Genomic DNA, 17,531 nt, shown 5'->3' with positions numbered 1-17,531 from the left:
CAGTTACATTTATTTTGTAATTATATTACGTAATTCCGTTACATGTAACTTGTTACTCCCCAACCCTGCTTCTAGGATTAAAGATTACTTTCCTTGGACTCTTGTCTCCTGTGGCTTTGTGAGTGATCTCTACACAGAAGTACACTGACAGCAGGCTGACCGAGCTGAAGAAGTTAAAGCACAAACAGGTAACTGAGGCTAAATAAATGTAATTGCATGATAAAAACTGCTTTTATGCTTTCATAATCAATTCCGTGTGATTCTGTTTTATATAAATAGCCTTGACCGGAACATCTGCAGTACCCTGAACTCTCACTGCCAGTAATCTGATTTGTTTCACAATAGCGTCCTTGAGAAGGACTCACGAGTGTGTGAGAGTCGGATTCCTCTACACTCTTACACAATCGCTGTTTGCTGACTGAAGACAAACTACAGTTACGGGAACGAGATTTTACAGCATAAAACTTTCTGCAAGCATCTATTTGTGGATTTAGGCTGCTGAGATTCTCCTGTTGAAGTAAGTGGAACTAACTAATTCTATTGTGATTGACTCGGTGAGCCATCATGGTGTTGTTTACTACATTGATTGTGGTCACGCTACAATCAATGATGCCAATTGTGAGAGGAAGACTGAAAGGTGAAACTCAAGAAACTGGGACTCGGATAATGATGTTCAACATCCCAAACACTGAACATAATGAAACACATGAGAGCTTGGATGATGTTTTTTTAGATGAACCCGCTTTAAACCCGTTTAAGTTTTATGCTAGTGCTGATGAATTTTCAAGAAACACTGTGGCTGAATCGACTGATATGCATTCAGTAGCTGATTCCATATCAACCAGAACTGAATGTGATACAAATAATTGTGAAGGTGATAATATTGTAGACAAGGAGCCTGAGATGGATGAGAAGTTGAATAAGGTGGGGTGTGATGGTGAATGCATGATTAATTCACTGGATCACACCTCGTCTGAAGCCTTGGATGATACCTCTAGTGGTGATCCAGTGGTCATCACACATCAGGGGCGAGTTCGTGGCCGTACTCGGGATAAAGCTCATGTGTTTTATGGGATTCCATATGCAGACCCTCCTGTGGGGGACAAACGCTGGGCTCCTCCTTCACCCATGTCACATTGGACGTACACTTATGACGCCACATTTCCCCGTCCTGCTTGTATGCAGGTGTGTGCTGGTGAGTTCTCTCGGATGTGTCCTCCTAAGGTATGAAACACTCACATTTGCAAACCATCCACAAATTAAAACAGTGCATTTACACAATCATAGTGCGTGTTACATTCATATATTTAAGGCTTGAGCACCAATAACAAATTCAATGTTACATTTTTAAGGTTAGAGGTTTTTCAAAACTATTAATCTTAATAATGTAATTTACCATGTCGTTTGTACTAAATGGACATACAGTATACTGTATAGGAACACTTTATCAACCTAGCAATGCCCTGGCAACCCCCTAGCAAGAATATAAACCACATAGCAACACACAAATAAACACTCAGAACACTCCAGTAACCACATATCAACACTCTGGCAACCACCTAGCAACACTCTAGGAACTACATAGCAACACACTATGAAACACTCAGAACACTCCAGCAACCACATCGCAACCACCTAGCAACATTCTAGGAACCACATAGCAACACTCTAGGAATCACATAGCAACACACTAAGAAATAACACTTTATCAACCTCCTAGTAACGTCCTGGCTACTACCTAGCAACACTCTAGAAACCGCATAGCAACAATCTACTATAGAAACCACATAACAACACCCTGGCAACCACATAGCAACACTCTAGAAAACACATAGCAACATACTAAGAACACTTCAGCAACCGAAGCGTTCTAGGAACCACACTGGAACATGGTAAAAAACAACAACAACCATTTAGAAACACTAAGAATAATTTAGCAACCACATAGCAACACCCAGTCAACCATCTAGAAACCACACTTCAACATGTTTAAAATGCTCACAACACTTTAGCAACCAAATAGCAATGCCTTGGCAACCATTTAGAAATTCCCAAGCAGCCACATTAGACCATGCTAAGAAAGACGCAGAACACTTTAACAACTGCATAGCAAAAGCCTAACAACCACATAGCACTAAGAAAAAAAATACTCCATAGCAGCCACATAGCAACACGCTGACAACCACACTGTAACGCCATAGCAACCACATTGCAAACAAAGACTCAGCACACTTTAGCAATTCCAACACCCTAATGCATAAATGTGAATGTGTGCATTTGCACAGGTTAGCGAGGACTGCCTGTATCTAAACGTCTTTGTTCCTGTGAGCATCAACCTGTCATTGCCGATAGTAACAGCACTGCCGGTGATGGTGTGGATTCACGGCGGTGACTTCATCGCTGGCTCCGCCTCCAAACCTCTATATGATGGCCGTTTCATCAGTAACTATAGCAACACAGTGGTTGTAAACATGGAGTATCGTCTTGGTTAGTCAAACTCATTTTCCATATTGGTGTACATGATGACATCTGACTGAGCCACTTCCTAAGATGTTCTGGTCAATTTTTAGGTGCGTTTGGCTTCTTAGTCACAGGCAAAGATCCCAAGAGCTCTGCAGTGGGGAATTATGGGATTCTAGACCAGCAGGCAGCACTGCGTTGGGTCCAAGAAAACATTGCAGCTTTTGGAGGAGACCCAAATAAGGTATCAGGGAACACGGGGTGGGGTGTATGAATGACGACAGTGTGGACATCTAATTACAGTATATTATTTCTGTGTGTGAAGGTTACTCTGTTTAGTGAGAGCGCTGGAGCCCAATCAGTGTGTCTTCATCTGATGATGCAGAGCAGCGAGTCTTTGTTTAGACATGCAGCCATACAGAGTTTACCATTTTCTTTGCCACTGAAAACCAGGTAAAAAACACATAAAACAGTTAGTTCACCCAAAAATTTTAATTCTGTCATTACTGCGTTTCTGGGCCTTGATCGTGGTAGGACCCTTGCTGTCTATGGGGGGTCAGAAAGCTCTCGGATTTCATCAAAAATATGTTAATTTGTGTTCAAAGATGAACAAAGGTCTTACGGGTTTGGAAGGTGAGTAATTAATGGCAGAAATTTATTTTTTGGGTGAACTATCCCTTTAAGCTCTGTCCCAAAACCTGGTCAGCTGCCTCTGCCCGGAGCCAATAAATTTGAAAGTAACATCTTGCTTATAAAAATTCAACACATACGGTAAAACTCAACTATTTTTTTGTTTTTAATCAACATTTTCCTCACCTCATCCACCGGGCCACCATCTTTCATTTATGCCTTGGTGCAGTGCATTCTGGGATTGCCTTCTCTCAGCAAGACAAGATCTCAGCAAGACAAGATATCTTGTATAATTCTGCTTACCATTTGCATTGGTTGCACAGCTATGCCATTAGCCTTTCAGTTCACTATGTTTTGGAACAGAGCCTTAGCCTATAGAACAATAGAGAAAGCATGATGAAGCTGCTGCTGCTGATGATGCTTATTATTTTGTAGATGGGATGCTATGAAACTGGGCTGGGATTTTACTAAACTGACTAATTGCTCAGCATTTGATCTGCCCTGTCTGCGCTCTCTCAGCTCACACGACGTGCTCAACGCCCAGGTTAAATCAGGTACATACTCACATCAGTGTTACTGATAACTGAATTAATTGAAATAAAGCTCAAGTAAAATAAAAAACTATAGACATTTAAAAATAATAATAAAAATTACAAAAACACAACAAAATTACTAACTTAAATTTTGACTAAATAAAACTAAAATGAAAATAATAAAACTAAAAACAAAATTCAAAATGTTACCAAAAACTATAATAGTATCTCAATAATACTCAAATGATTTGAAATACACCGTGTTCCAAATTATTATGCAAGTAGCATATCAGTAGGATTTAATTAAAATAAATATTCATGTTTTAGTTTTTTTTCAAAGAACGTGTTTGTTTTATTTCTTATGTTTTAAGATAACTGGTATCAATCTTAGACAGGTTAGTTAATTAGTTTGCCGGGTGATCTTAGTTAAAGGGAAACCTCCTTAAAGAGGTTGCTCCACATTATTAAGCAAGTCACACTTCTCATGCAATATGGGGAGGAAGAAAGATCTTTCTGAAGATGAAAAGCGTGAAAAAGTGCAACGCCTTGCAACGGGCATGAAAACATTGATATATCGTGAAAACTGAAAAGAGATCATCGATCTGTCAAAAGATCTGTGAGTGATTCACAGCACAGAAGAATTCAAGGCTTATTAAGAAAGGTTTCTGTCAGACAAATTAATGTTATTAAAAGGGCAGCTACAAAAAAAGCCTCTATTGAGCAGCAAACAGGTATTTGAAGCTACTGGCGTCTCTGGAGTCCCAAGAACCTCTCGATGCAGGATCCTTCAGAGGCAGTTGTACATAAAGCTGCATTTCGACCACCCCTAATCAAAACTCACAAAGAGAAATGTTTGCAATGGGCTCAAAATTACATGAAGACTTATTTTCAAATAGTTTTATTCACTGACGAATGCCGTGCTACACTTGATGGTCCAGATGGATGGAGTTCTGGATGGTTGGTGAATGGCCACCCTGTTTCAGCAAGACTGAGATGTCAACAAAGAGGTGGTGGAGTGATGATTTGGGCTGGAATATTGGGAAGTGAGATGGTAGGTCCCTTTAGGGGCCCTGACAGTGTCAAAATGACCTCTCCAAGATATGTGGAGTTCCTAACAGACCATTTTCTGCTATATTGAAAGAAGAATCATGCCTTCTGAAATAAAATGATTTTCAAGCAGGATAACGCACCATCCCATGCTGTAAAAAACACCATTGATTCCTTGATTGCTATGGGCATAAAAAGAGAAAAAATCTTGGTGTGTCCCCTGACCTCCAACCTATTGAGAACATGTGGAGCATCCTTGCGTTTTTTGTTTTAAATTATTTATTTTTGCAAAATTATCTGTCCATGCAGAACATATGACAGATTTGTGTTTTGAGTTCATTATAATCCATTGAATGTTTTCAAACTGCATTCTACATAATTATTTAGAACATTTATATATTTTTTTTTTTTAAATATCAATACAACTCTTGACATTAATCAGTTCTTTCACGTGTAATAATATTCTCATTGTAAAATAATAGTTGAGGATAAAATTAATCCTTAATCATACTAATCATACCAAATCAAAAAGACTGATTTGGAAAAACAAACAAAAATGGCATGTGCATAATAATTTGGAACACGGTGTAAAAGTAAATTTAAGCTAAACAGAAATATAAAAAATACTAATAAAAATGCCAAAAGCATAACCTTACTACAAACTAAAAATTACAAAAAATAAATAAATATAATACAAATGATGAAGGATACATATGAATGATTTTATTATGTGAACAAAGAAACATACAGAGTGATAGATGGTTATCTGGGACAACAGTCAAATATATAATTTAGTGAACAATTAATAAAAATATCTGACTGCAGAATGATGCGGCTGGCAATAAACACACATATCAGACATAAACGTGCAAACACTGAAATAAACTAAAATCTAATTCTGTGCTTTTGAAGGTTCTAAGATCATCAACCCCTTCCGTTTCCTGGAGGTCTTTGAGACATGGGGGCCGTTCATTGATGGAGAGCTGATCCAGGAACAGCCAATCACAGCCTTCCAAACAGGCCACTGGCAGAGTTACAAGCCTGTTATACTTGGTTTGTGCTTCAACAACAACATCAGCATATTCTGGGTTAAACATTAGCTAAGATATCACATGTTGTTGATTACCACAGAACATAAATGCTGTGGGATGAAGTTTTTTTTAAAAAATCAATAGTTAACCCAAAAATGAAAATTTGCTAAAAATATACTCACCCTCAGGTCATCCAAGATGTAGATGAGTTTGTTTCTTCATCAGAATAGATTTGGAGAAATTTAGCATTATATCACTTGCTCACTAATGGATCCTCTGCAGTGAATGGGTGCCGTCAGAATGAGAGTCCAAACAGCTGATAAAAACATCACAATAATCCACAAGTAATCGACACCACTCCAGTCCATCAATGAATGTCTTGTGAAATAAAGCGATTATAACTTCAAACCATTGCTTCTCTATCCATAATAATATTGACTCGTATTTTGGCCGAAAGTCATAGTTTAAAGTCTTAATGGTGGATTTGTGTCTTAAAACATGCAGCTTTTCGCATCTCAAGATGTTATTTGATGTACTGGAGTGGTGTGGATTACTTGTAGATTGTGATGTTTTGTCATTCTGACGGCACCCATTCACTGCAATGTAATGCTACATTTCTCCAATAAAGTTCAAATGGAGAAACAAACTCATCTACATCTCGTACATTTTCAGCAAATTTTACATTTTGGGTGAACTATTCTTTTAACCTGGAATATTCAGTAGGTTAGCATTGTTTACCTCTGTCAGCTCTTGTTTGTTCTGTCCTGTAGGTACAACCTCTGAGGAAGGCGTGACCTTTGTGTACAGCGTTTTCAACCGGTCTGTATCAACGCTGGAATGTGTACTCTACACTGCGGCCATTTTTAAGCAACATGCGCTTAAAATTCTGCACAAATACATTCCTTTCTACCGAAACCAGGACAGAAGAGTGATGCTTTCACAAGTAAGACATCAGTATTCTTCAGATAAAACAACTGCAAGACAAACAGCATAAAATAACGGTTAGGCATTATTTGTTCTTACACTTCTTTGGCTTATAAAATTGACCTGTTTTGCAGATTGTCACGGATTACATGTTTCTGTGTCCAACTCGATGTTCTGCTCGTTCTGGAGTGAGAGTCGGTGGAGCCGTTTGGTTGTATGTATTTGACCACGCTCCATCTGATCACAACATATGGGCGGGGCTTCCGTTCTGCTACAATCGTACCTGCCATGGGGCAGAGCTTCCCTTTCTCTTTGACTCCGCCCCCAGCACTAACTTCACACTTACACCTCAAGAGACCCTTCTGGCCAATCGGATGGCGTGTTACTGGGGAACGTTTGCCCACACGGGAGACCCAAACACTCGAAGTGAACAGACACACTTCTGCACACAGCAGAGGCTGCCTGTTTGGCCACGGTACACGGCTCCAGAGGGCTGGCCCATCCTGAACCTGACTCTACAGTCACACCCACAGCATGAGGACAGGGACCATTTCTGTGACTTCTGGGATCGGCTGGACATCTATTGAGGGGAGGAGATTGAGCTGGAGGAAAGACAAAATCACGGCTCTAACAATTTTGATGAACACTTTGCTATTAATTAACCATTCTGCGATTTTTTTTTTTTTTTTTTTTTTAATTGAAATCTCATATTTATATTTTATCAGTGACTGGGCCAGTGTAATAACAAAATATTATTTTTGAAGTACATTATTATTCAAAAGTTAGGAGTAATTTTTTCATGTTTTTGAAATAAGTATCTTCTTCAGCTGCATTTATTTGATCACAAACACAGTTTTATTATAGTAATATTGTGAAATATTATTACAATATTAAATTTTAATGACAAATTTAAATTGTAAACTGTTTTGTTTTCTTCTTTTTAATTAAAAATGTATTCCTGTGATACAAAGCGGAATTTTCAGAATCATTACTCCAGTTTTCAGTGTCACATGAATCATTCTAATATGCTGATTCACTTTTCAAGAAACATTTCTTATCATCAATGTTGAAAACAGATGTGCTGCTTAATATTTTTGTGGAAACAGCAATTATTAGAAATAGAATCTTTTGTAATATCATAAATGTCCTTGTTGAACAAAAGGATTTATTTCATTTAAAAAAAATCATATTGATCCCAAGCTTTTGAAGATAATAAATTCTACTACTTTTATTGACTTACTAAATGTAAGGCTTTTAAAATAACTTCAACAAAACATCAGACATTAAAATGTATAATGCATATAGAACTGTATTACAAATACTCCTTTTTGTATCCATAAAATTATAGAATGCATTTATATTCTATATTTAAATATTCAAAATAATTAGTTTATTCTATGAAGGTGTTATAAAAGTTACTGATTTATATATATATATATATATATATATATAGCAGCTTTTGTTTGCAGAGGTCACTTTGTTTGATATTTTGTATCAAATGCTTTGAACTTCAGACATTTTTAACCATGACTTAAATTCAAAAACTTTTTAGGGCCACTGTAAACAGATTAGAGGTGACTGTACATAACATAAACATATAGCGGATGACTGAATATTACAGACTTATGCATCTGTTGTCTGAGTGGAGTTTGAACGCTCCGGATTCTCTTCCTCTTCCTCCTCAGACTGTGTTTGAAGGCCAGTGCATAATGGAGAGTGTGTGTGTAAAACAGCCCCTACACATAAGAATCTGTGCAAACACTGCAACACAGAAACAAGCAGCTGCTTCTTTCCACTGACTGACTCAAGACCCGATGCAGAACTCATTGAACCCGAACCCAAACTTCAACTCAGGCATTTCTGACTCTCGCTCTTTGGTCTTGTCCCATTCCTTAAGATCATCCAAGAAACGTGTCTGGAAATTCAGAAACCGTCTGAGATTATGAGCATACAAAGTTCTAGGCAAACACAACAAAGCCTCCGCCAGCAACCTGCAGCTCTCTGGGTCACAAGAGTTACGCTCGTTCAACAAAAAGTAATGTAGCAAGAACTCAAACATGCCTCCAACAGGAAGCACTCCACCTGCGTGCATAACTCCACCCCACAGGTCTTGTGATGAAAGCGCACTTTGTGTTTGGTCCGAACAGTGTCTGACAGAAGCTTTCAGACAGATGTTGCAGCATTGCAAACACACCTTGGCACACATACACAGCCTGGTCAAGCAATCCCGGCACTGGTGCACAAAGAACAAGCGTGTGTGTGCGAAAACATGCCCAGACAGGCATAGCGATGCCCACCGAGTTGCACACGTCTACAGGACTTGAGCATCACGAGGTGTTGAAGTGGTGGATAAGAGAGTGTTTCTGCAGCACTGATGTTTGAAATAAAGTCAAGCTGGGCTGAATCGACACACTCAAGTTGAGAAACATGGTTCAGTCGAGCCCATTGCAACACAATTTCCGGCTGCTTCATGGACGATAGCACCACACGCACCTGTATGTCTAATAAACTTGCTAACTTTTGCTTCGTGATGTTCTCTGAGCGGTGCAGATAGTCCCTTTGAATGCACACAGATATGTTTTCACCTACAGCAACAAATAAAGCTCCAATGCTCTCATATAAAATGAGTCCTTTTACTGACCCTGCTGGTTCAGTCCACACTGACCAATCACGAGTCACAACCAGGCCGGGCGTATGTAGAAAAGAGAAGTTTGAATGTATGAATGAGATTGTTTCTACTGCGTTTTGATCTTGATTGACTTTGTGGTAGAACTCAGACAGGACTCGTTTCAGCACATCCGCCTGGCCGATCCCCACTCTTCCAGAAATATATCCACCAATCAACAAATCAAGACCGCTGCCCTCCAGTTTGTAATTATGGTGACTACAGTACAATGAGGCATATGGGGTAATTTTGTGTGCTACGACATTGTCCAATTCCTTCCTGCTCACAGCCAACAGGCGATTAGCGAGATTTTGAAGATTAGGGATGCTCCAAGGTCCTTTGCGGCGCATGTGTGAGTCCTCAATTCCTCGTAACAGCGTGGCCAGCAGGAGAATGAATGGTTTTGTGCCGTCTGCAGTAGCTTTAGCATGTGCACACACACAGTCCAAAACCATCCTAAAGAACAAAGATAGCAAACGCCACATAAATCCACATTATTTTCATATAAAAATATAATTAATATAAATAAATCTTGAAAAATGTTGAAATTTTTACTTTCTCTCTAGTTTTGAAATTTGACTATATACACTTCATGGGTACCTACTAACCCTAAAATGCTTCGTATTTTTATACATGTACAGTTGTGTTTAAAATTTTTCATGCACTTTGCAGTATCTGCAAAATGTTAATTATTTTACCAAAATAAGAGGGATCATACAAAATGCATGTTATTTTTTATTTAGTACTGACCTGAATAAGATATTTCACATAATGTTTACATACAGTATAGTCCATAGGACGAAATAATAGTTGAATTTATGAAAAATGACCCCAATCAAAAGTTTACATCCACTTGATTCTAGGTCCAAATGCTCACTGATGCTCCAAAGGAAACATGCATTAAGAGCCTGGAGGGGAAAACTGGTAAATTGGACTTATTTTGTCTTCTGGGAAACATGTAAGTATCTTCTGTAGATTCTGAAGGGATACTAAATGGAAAAGAATATGATATATAGCCAAAATAAGAAAAATGTACACATCTTCATTCTGTTCAAATGTTTTCACCCCTGGCTCTTAATGCATGGTTTTTCCTGCTGGAGCATCAGTGACCATTCGAACCTTCTGTAATAGTTGCGAATGAGTCCCTCAGTTGTCCTCAGTGTTAAAAGATGGATCTCAAAATCATACAGTCATAGTTGGAACGGGTTCAAATATGCAAAACATGCAGGAAAACCAAAATATTTGTGGGACCTGAATGACTTTTCCTGAAGAACAGGAGGCAGTTTAAGTGTTCAGGACAAACAAGGGACTCATGAACAACTATCATGCATTTTGTATGATCCCTCTTATTTTGGTAAAATAATTAACATTTTGCAGATACTATAAGTATATGTAAAATTTCGACCACGACTGTATATTAATACACGTATATATATATATATATATATATATATATATCCTATTGTTGAAAAGTTTGGGGACAGCAAGATTTTTTTTATGTTATTCATCAAGGATGCATTAAATTGATCAAAAGTCACTGTAAAGACTTTTACATTGTTACAAAAAAAATCTGTTTCAAATAAATGCTGTTTTTGAATTTTCTATTCATCAAAGAATGCTGAAATCACATTTGTGATTATTCCACAAAATAATAAACACAACTATTTTCAACATTAATAATAATAAGAAATGCTTCTTAATGATTTCTGAAGGATCATGTGACGCTTAAGACTGGAGTAATGATGCTGGAAATTCAGCTTTGCATCACAAGAATACAATTTATTTTAAAATATATTCAAAAAGAAAATAGTTATTTGAAATTGTAATAATTATTCTCAATACTACTGTTTTTAATGCACACACACACTCCTGCTGCATCTACACACACACACACACACAACAACAACACTGTTAACACATGTATGATGACACTAACAAAGAGAATGTATAAAACAAAAGCGCACATCAACAATACATGAGGACAGACACATTAAAAATAAATAATTTCTAATGAACTTGTGTGCATTTATCTAAAGAGTAGTACTTTTGTGAAGCAGACAGATGCAAAATACACCAATGAAATTCGTAATATTAACACTGCTGGATATACAAAAGAAAACATGAAACCAAAGAACTGAACCAAAACAAACCAATACAACCCTACAAAACTGTGTAAAATGATCTCGAAACGATAATAATGTTCTAATCAAGCTTCGTGCAGTTCATCATAAACATCGCGGGATATACTGACTCCTACCGGACAGAACGTGGAAGTGTCTTAAATGCAATTATTAATAATGTATAAAAGAAATATTTAATAAAACTTTTAACATCTTTTCATAGAAAAGGTTTGATTCATTGATGCATTTCATCACTTCAGCTTCAATAAAATTAGCTAAATAAAACCTTTACTGCAGTGTATAATGAGTGAATCATACCGTTAAATTAAACGTTTCAGCGTTTTAAAATAATACATAAGGTATATTACGTATAATGTAGATGAATTCTACATTATAATAAATTATAAAATATATAATTATATTTATTACATAAATTATACATGAAATATAAATTATAATTATATTTATCAAATAAATGACACATGCTACAATTCTAAAAACAATAAAGTGTGTGCAAAAAAATACAAATCAAAAACTTAAATGAGCCAAATATATTTAAGTCAAGGTTGCAAATGGCTTTTATTGTTTTCTTTGGATGTAGATACCACTTTTACATATTTTTATGTATGTCCCCCAAATATTTAGTGAAATAACCACTACTGGCACCTTAATGTGACCCCTGTTTTTCAAATCATTTCTACATCCTTCATTAAAAGCTTGTCATAATGTCCATATGGTTCCACCCACTGCTGCACAGCTTGCAATTGGATGCTTCTCTCTCTCAGTCTCTCTCTCTCTGTCATTGTCTCTCTAGCAGTGTAAAACTCTTGATATTTTCTTTCTTTTAAAAGAATAGTCTTGCCAAGACAAACAAGCTCTCTCTCTCTACCTTAGATTTCTGTCTTTAATTTTCTGTTTTTCCTCATAGTAATTCATATAACCTGCCTATCAAGTGCACTTCTCAAATCAGAGCTGCAGGTAAGTGTTATTCCTCCTCAAATATAGCATGTGATTTTTTACGATCCTTACATTACATATACAGTGAACTTATTTACTTATGTCTGAGGCTATCCATGCATTTTTATATAAACTAAGCAATGCTTTGAATATATACATTATATGAATGCTTCTGAGGTTTGCATTAGGATTTGTTTGATGGGGTTTGTTGTGTATATTTATAAATGCATGTTTATTATTATTTGTGTTAGATAGGTATACGTTTGAGTCGGGGTATCAGTGTCACTGGCTTTCTGTGTCTCATTTCACTGTAAATAGAGAGAAAATCAATAAATCCCTACTCAGCATTTCTCAAAATAATCCAAGGTTAAGGAGCATCATGTCACCTGCTGTGTGTGCTGAATGTGAACCTGCCTTTGCCTTTACACTTTATAATGAGCTTCCAGTACATCAGCATTACGCTCACTACCTTCTGTGCAAATGCCAAAGGTTATTAAGAGAGTTTATAAAGTCACATGCAACTCTTCAGATAATGCACTGCATGTCCTCAGAATGCATGAAGGTGATGCTCTGCTGGCTGGTCCTTCCTCATCTCCAGCACTGAATGGATCAAAGATACCTGGATCTGCGAGTTCTCCACCCACGGCTGTTCATCCTCAGACTACAACCGCAGAGAGTTTGGCTCATAGTATCAGAAGCAAGTTTCTGAATGAGCTTCATAAAGTCCCATGTGAGTAGACAGTCTCTCACACACTTACTGTAATCACTTACCTGTATATTTATTGTCATTTCTGTGTCTGTGTGTTGTTTCAGTACCATCCTGGGCTCTGGTGGCCCTCGGCTTCCTCATAGTCCTCATCACGCTCAGCTGCTGCCTGTGTTTCTGCAAGAAGATGATATTTAAAAAGAAAAAGGGTGGGAAAGAGAAAAATGAAAAGAACAACATTAACCTGTCAAACGTGAAAGAGGACGGAACAAAACTGGTACTAATTATTGATGCGTTGTAGTGGATGTATATACATACAGTGTGTGTATAATTATTCATATTATTTTCCACGCACATTTTACCAATGCCAAACCGCATATATTTTAATAACTACTTTTCATTTTGTATATAATAATTTATAAGTGATATATAATTGTTAACAAGGGCTGGAAGTAAATTTGAAAACACACACAGAAAATTGGGCCCCAATAATTGATTAAATTATTAGCACTTTCGAATTGCAATATTATTATTAAATATACATATACACTCACCTAAAGGATTATTAGGAACACCTGTTCAATTTCTCATTAATGCAATTATCTAATCAACCAATCACATGGCAGTTGCTTCAATGCATTTAGGGGTGTGGTCCTGGTCAAGACAATCTCCTGAACTCCAAACTGAATGTCAGAATGGGAAAGAAAGGTGATTTAAGCAATTTTGAGCGTGGCATGGTTGTTGGTGCCAGACGGGCCGGTCTGAGTATTTCACAATCTGCTCAGTTACTGGGATTTTCACGCACGACCATTTCTAGGGTTTACAAAGAATGGTGTGAAAAGGGAAAAACATCCAGTATGCGGCAGTCCTGTGGGCGAAAATGCCTTGTTGATGCTAGAGGTCAGAGGAGAATGGGCCGACTGATTCAAGCTGATATATAAGAGCAACTTTGACTGAAATAACCACTCGTTACAACCGAGGTATGCAGCAAAGCATTTGTGAAGCCACAACACGCACAACCTTGAGGCGGCTGGGCTACAACAGCAGAAGACCCCACCGGGTACCACTCATCTCCACTACAAATAGGAAAAAGAGGCTACAATTTGCACGAGCTCACCAAAATTGGACGGTTGAAGACTGGAAAAATGTTGCCTGGTCTGATGAGTGTCGATTTCTGTTGAGACATTCAGATGGTAGAGTCAGAATTTGGCGTAAACAGAATGAGAACATGGATCCATCATGCCTTGTTACCACTGTGCAGGCTGGTGGTGTAATGGTGTGGGGGATGTTTTCTTGGCACACTTTAGGCCCCTTAGTGCCAATTGGGCATTGTTTAAATGCCACGGCCTACCTGAGCATTGTTTCTGACCATGTCCATCCCTTTATGACCACCATGTACCCATCCTCTGATGGCTACTTCCAGCAGGATAATGCACCATGTCACAAAGCTCGAATCATTTCAAATTGGTTTCTTGAACATGACAATGAGTTCACTATACTAAAATGGCCCCCACAGTCACTAGATCTCAACCCAATAGAGCATCTTTGGGATGTGGTGGAACGGGAGCTTCGTGCCCTGGATGTGCATCCCACAAATCTCCATCAACTGCAAGATGCTATCCTATCAATATGGGCCAATATTTCTAAAGAATGCTTTCAGCACCTTGTTGAATCAATGCCACGTAGAATTAAGGCAGTTCTGAAGGCGAAAGGGGGTCAAACACAGTATTAGTATGGTGTTCCTAATAATCCTTTAGGTGAGTGTATATGGCAATGACTGGCATTTGTATGGTTGTATTTACAGGCTGTTCATCACGGCACTGATTCTGATCACAAGGAAGAGGATTCTGAGTCTAAAGAGGCTACAAAACTTGGAAAACTTCACTATACCCTTGACTACAACTTCACTGACAGCGCGGTATGAATACAAATCAGCAAAAAGCATTAATTCAGTCATCAATATCCATATTAAAGAGAGAAACTTGCTTCGGCAGGGGTTTTTAATCTGCAGATCGGCTTTTATTGTAATGTGGAGAACTTCATTTTAAAATTACAATTCTGAATAATTTTGAATGAATATGATATTCTTTCTTGTCCAGTTAATTGTAGGTGTGGTTGAGGCAGAAGGTCTTGCTGCTATGGATATGAGTGGCACTTCGGATCCATATGTGAAAGTTTACCTCCTCCCTGACAAGAAGAAAAAGTTTGAGACAAAAGTTCATCGTAAAACACTAGATCCCACTTTTAATGAGCACTTCACCTTTAAGGTACAACTTAAAATCCACTTGCACTAAAAATCCTCCATGGCAAGAATGTTATAGAGGTCACAGCATGCAAATTCACAATGTGCTGTTGGGACAATAATGTATGAATGGGTGTCAGATATATGGATACTCTCATATATATTCTGTCTGCAGGTTCCATATGCAGAGCTCGGAGGAAAGACGCTGGTCATGACAGTGTACGACTTTGACCGTTTCTCCAAACATGATGCTATTGGGGACGTGAGGCTGCAGATGAATAAAGTGGACTTCAGTCAGCTTACAGAGGAATGGAGAGATCTGCAGAAAGCAGAGAAAGAGGAGGTACGAGTGAGGAAGGGAGTCTTGAATACATGCAGGGTTGGGCCAAAACCTTTTTCATGGCTCAGTCTGAATCTGAATTGAATCGGTCACATAGTTGAATTCATGGCGAACTGGAATGACCCCAAACAATAGGATTTCTTTAATCCAACACAAACGAGCTTTGCAATAAAACATAAAAACTAAATAAAAACATTTATTAGAATTTTACAGATTATTTACTCTTACGCATTTGAAAAGAATATTAATATATATTCACATCACTATATTTACACATTTAAATAAATGCATGTAAAAAATATTAATATTTAAAAATGGATATAATTTATAAGAAGTTTTTAAATAATACACATTTATTTAGGTTAACTATTTATACTGTTATAGTGATCTTAAATCGTTAAAGGTAAAAATGTTAAACTTTTGTGACATTAACACATTGTTTACATAATGCATGAAAAATATAACAATTATATACATTATGCAAGTATATGAGTAATTCATATTGAAAAATATGTTCAACAACTGATAATGCTCTATCAATTTTTAATATTTTAAATATCCACTTAGAAATAAAACAGAAATATTTCTATATATATTCCATTTCCAGATTTAATTATGAATTACACCTTTGTACCAGCATGTGACAGAATTGTGTTGATTTCAGGATGAAGAGTGAAATAATATCCGACTTTTCGTTGTTGACTCAACAGCATGAGCGGTTAGGTGATATTTGCTTGTCTCTGCGCTATGTACCGACTGCTGGAAAACTGACTGTTGTCGTTCTAGAGGCCAAAAACCTCAAAAAAATGGATGTGGGCGGCCTCTCGGGTGAGTGGAAAAAGTGAAGTGACATTATATACTGACACATTTCAAAATACAGATCTGAAATGCCATTTCACCATAGTAATTCGGACATTATCTGTTCCACAGACCCTTATGTAAAAATCCACCTGATGCAGAACGGCAAAAGGCTGAAGAAAAAGAAAACCACAATTAAGAAGAACACACTGAACCCGTATTACAACGAATCATTTAGCTTTGAAGTGCCATCTGAGCAGATTCAGGTAGAGTTGAAGTCTCATTTCTGTCCATATTTCTGCCTGTCTCCTGAAACTGAACACATTAATGGTTCTGGACTATTCTTCTTTCTCCTTTTAGAAAGTTCAGGTTGTGGTGACAGTCCTGGACTATGACAAAATTGGGAAGAATGATGCCATTGGAAAGGTTTTCATTGGACTGAACAGCACAGGAACGGAGCAACGCCATTGGTCAGATATGTTAGCCAATCCAAGAAGACCCATCGCTCAATGGCACGCCCTTAAACCTGAAGAGGATGTGGATGCTGAACTGAAGAAGAAATAAAGCTGTGTGTGTGAGCATTTGTATGCATAAATATGCAGTGGTTTGCTTTCATTTGTGAAGTTTGTGTATGTGTGTGCATGTGGGGAAAGTCTGAGGTAGATCTGGTCAAATCTCATCTCTTTCAGCCACATTAATAATCAGAAGTGCATTCATTTTCAGTATCTCGAGCAAGATGTACAAAGATACATTAAATGATATATTAAAGGAGTAGAAACTGTATTTGACAACATGAAACACATTCACAATGCAACTTCTGTAATAACATATTCCTGAGTAAAACAGAATATTCATGAGTAAATGATGAAAACCGGGACTAAATCCATTGGTATTTGATTGTAGAAAAGTAGGTTATGATATTACTGATTTTATTTTTCCCCGCATATGCAGAAAAGTCATTTCAGAAGTGGATAAAGTTATTACATTTTTAAAATGCAATCATCTTTAAAATAATGTTCACTAATGAATTGTGAGGGATAGTTCACCCAAAAATGAAAATTCAGTCATCATTTACTCA

General features: G+C 37.4%; 2 protein-coding genes and 1 pseudogene across 3 annotated transcripts; 2 read left to right on the top strand and 1 right to left on the bottom strand.

Annotated features, from left to right (window-relative positions):
• The first annotated feature begins 376 nt into the window (after positions 1-376).
• Positions 377-7,597, top strand: LOC306888120 (cAMP-regulated D2 protein-like). Its single transcript, XM_079446270.1, has 8 exons — positions 377-1,224; positions 2,286-2,487; positions 2,571-2,704; positions 2,786-2,913; positions 3,526-3,644; positions 5,583-5,723; positions 6,472-6,644; positions 6,760-7,597. Exons 1-8 carry the CDS (start codon positions 565-567, stop codon positions 7,210-7,212), a joined length of 2,010 nt encoding a protein of 669 aa, XP_079302396.1. The 5' UTR covers positions 377-564; the 3' UTR covers positions 7,213-7,597.
• A 651-nt stretch (positions 7,598-8,248) lies between these two features.
• On the bottom strand, positions 8,249-9,745 carry LOC306888699 (BBSome complex assembly protein BBS10-like; annotated as a pseudogene). Its single transcript has one exon. The product of its transcript is annotated as a BBSome complex assembly protein BBS10-like (transcript).
• A 3,174-nt stretch (positions 9,746-12,919) lies between these two features.
• Positions 12,920-17,017, top strand: LOC306888192 (synaptotagmin-1-like; the record flags this gene model as incomplete). Its single annotated transcript, XM_079446372.1, has 8 exons — positions 12,920-13,097; positions 13,181-13,350; positions 14,878-14,991; positions 15,173-15,340; positions 15,491-15,658; positions 16,366-16,483; positions 16,586-16,716; positions 16,913-17,017. The coding sequence occupies 8 exons, from the start codon at positions 12,920-12,922 to the stop codon at positions 17,015-17,017; spliced, it is 1,152 nt and encodes a 383-aa protein (XP_079302498.1).
• Positions 17,018-17,531: the final 514 nt, after the last annotated feature.

Source organism: Barbus barbus, assembly GCF_936440315.1.
Source record: "Barbus barbus genome assembly, chromosome: 22".
Taxonomy (NCBI): Eukaryota; Metazoa; Chordata; class Actinopteri; order Cypriniformes; family Cyprinidae; genus Barbus; species Barbus barbus.
Note: the sequence above shows the minus strand (reverse complement) of the source record. Positions and strands in the feature narration are given on the sequence as shown.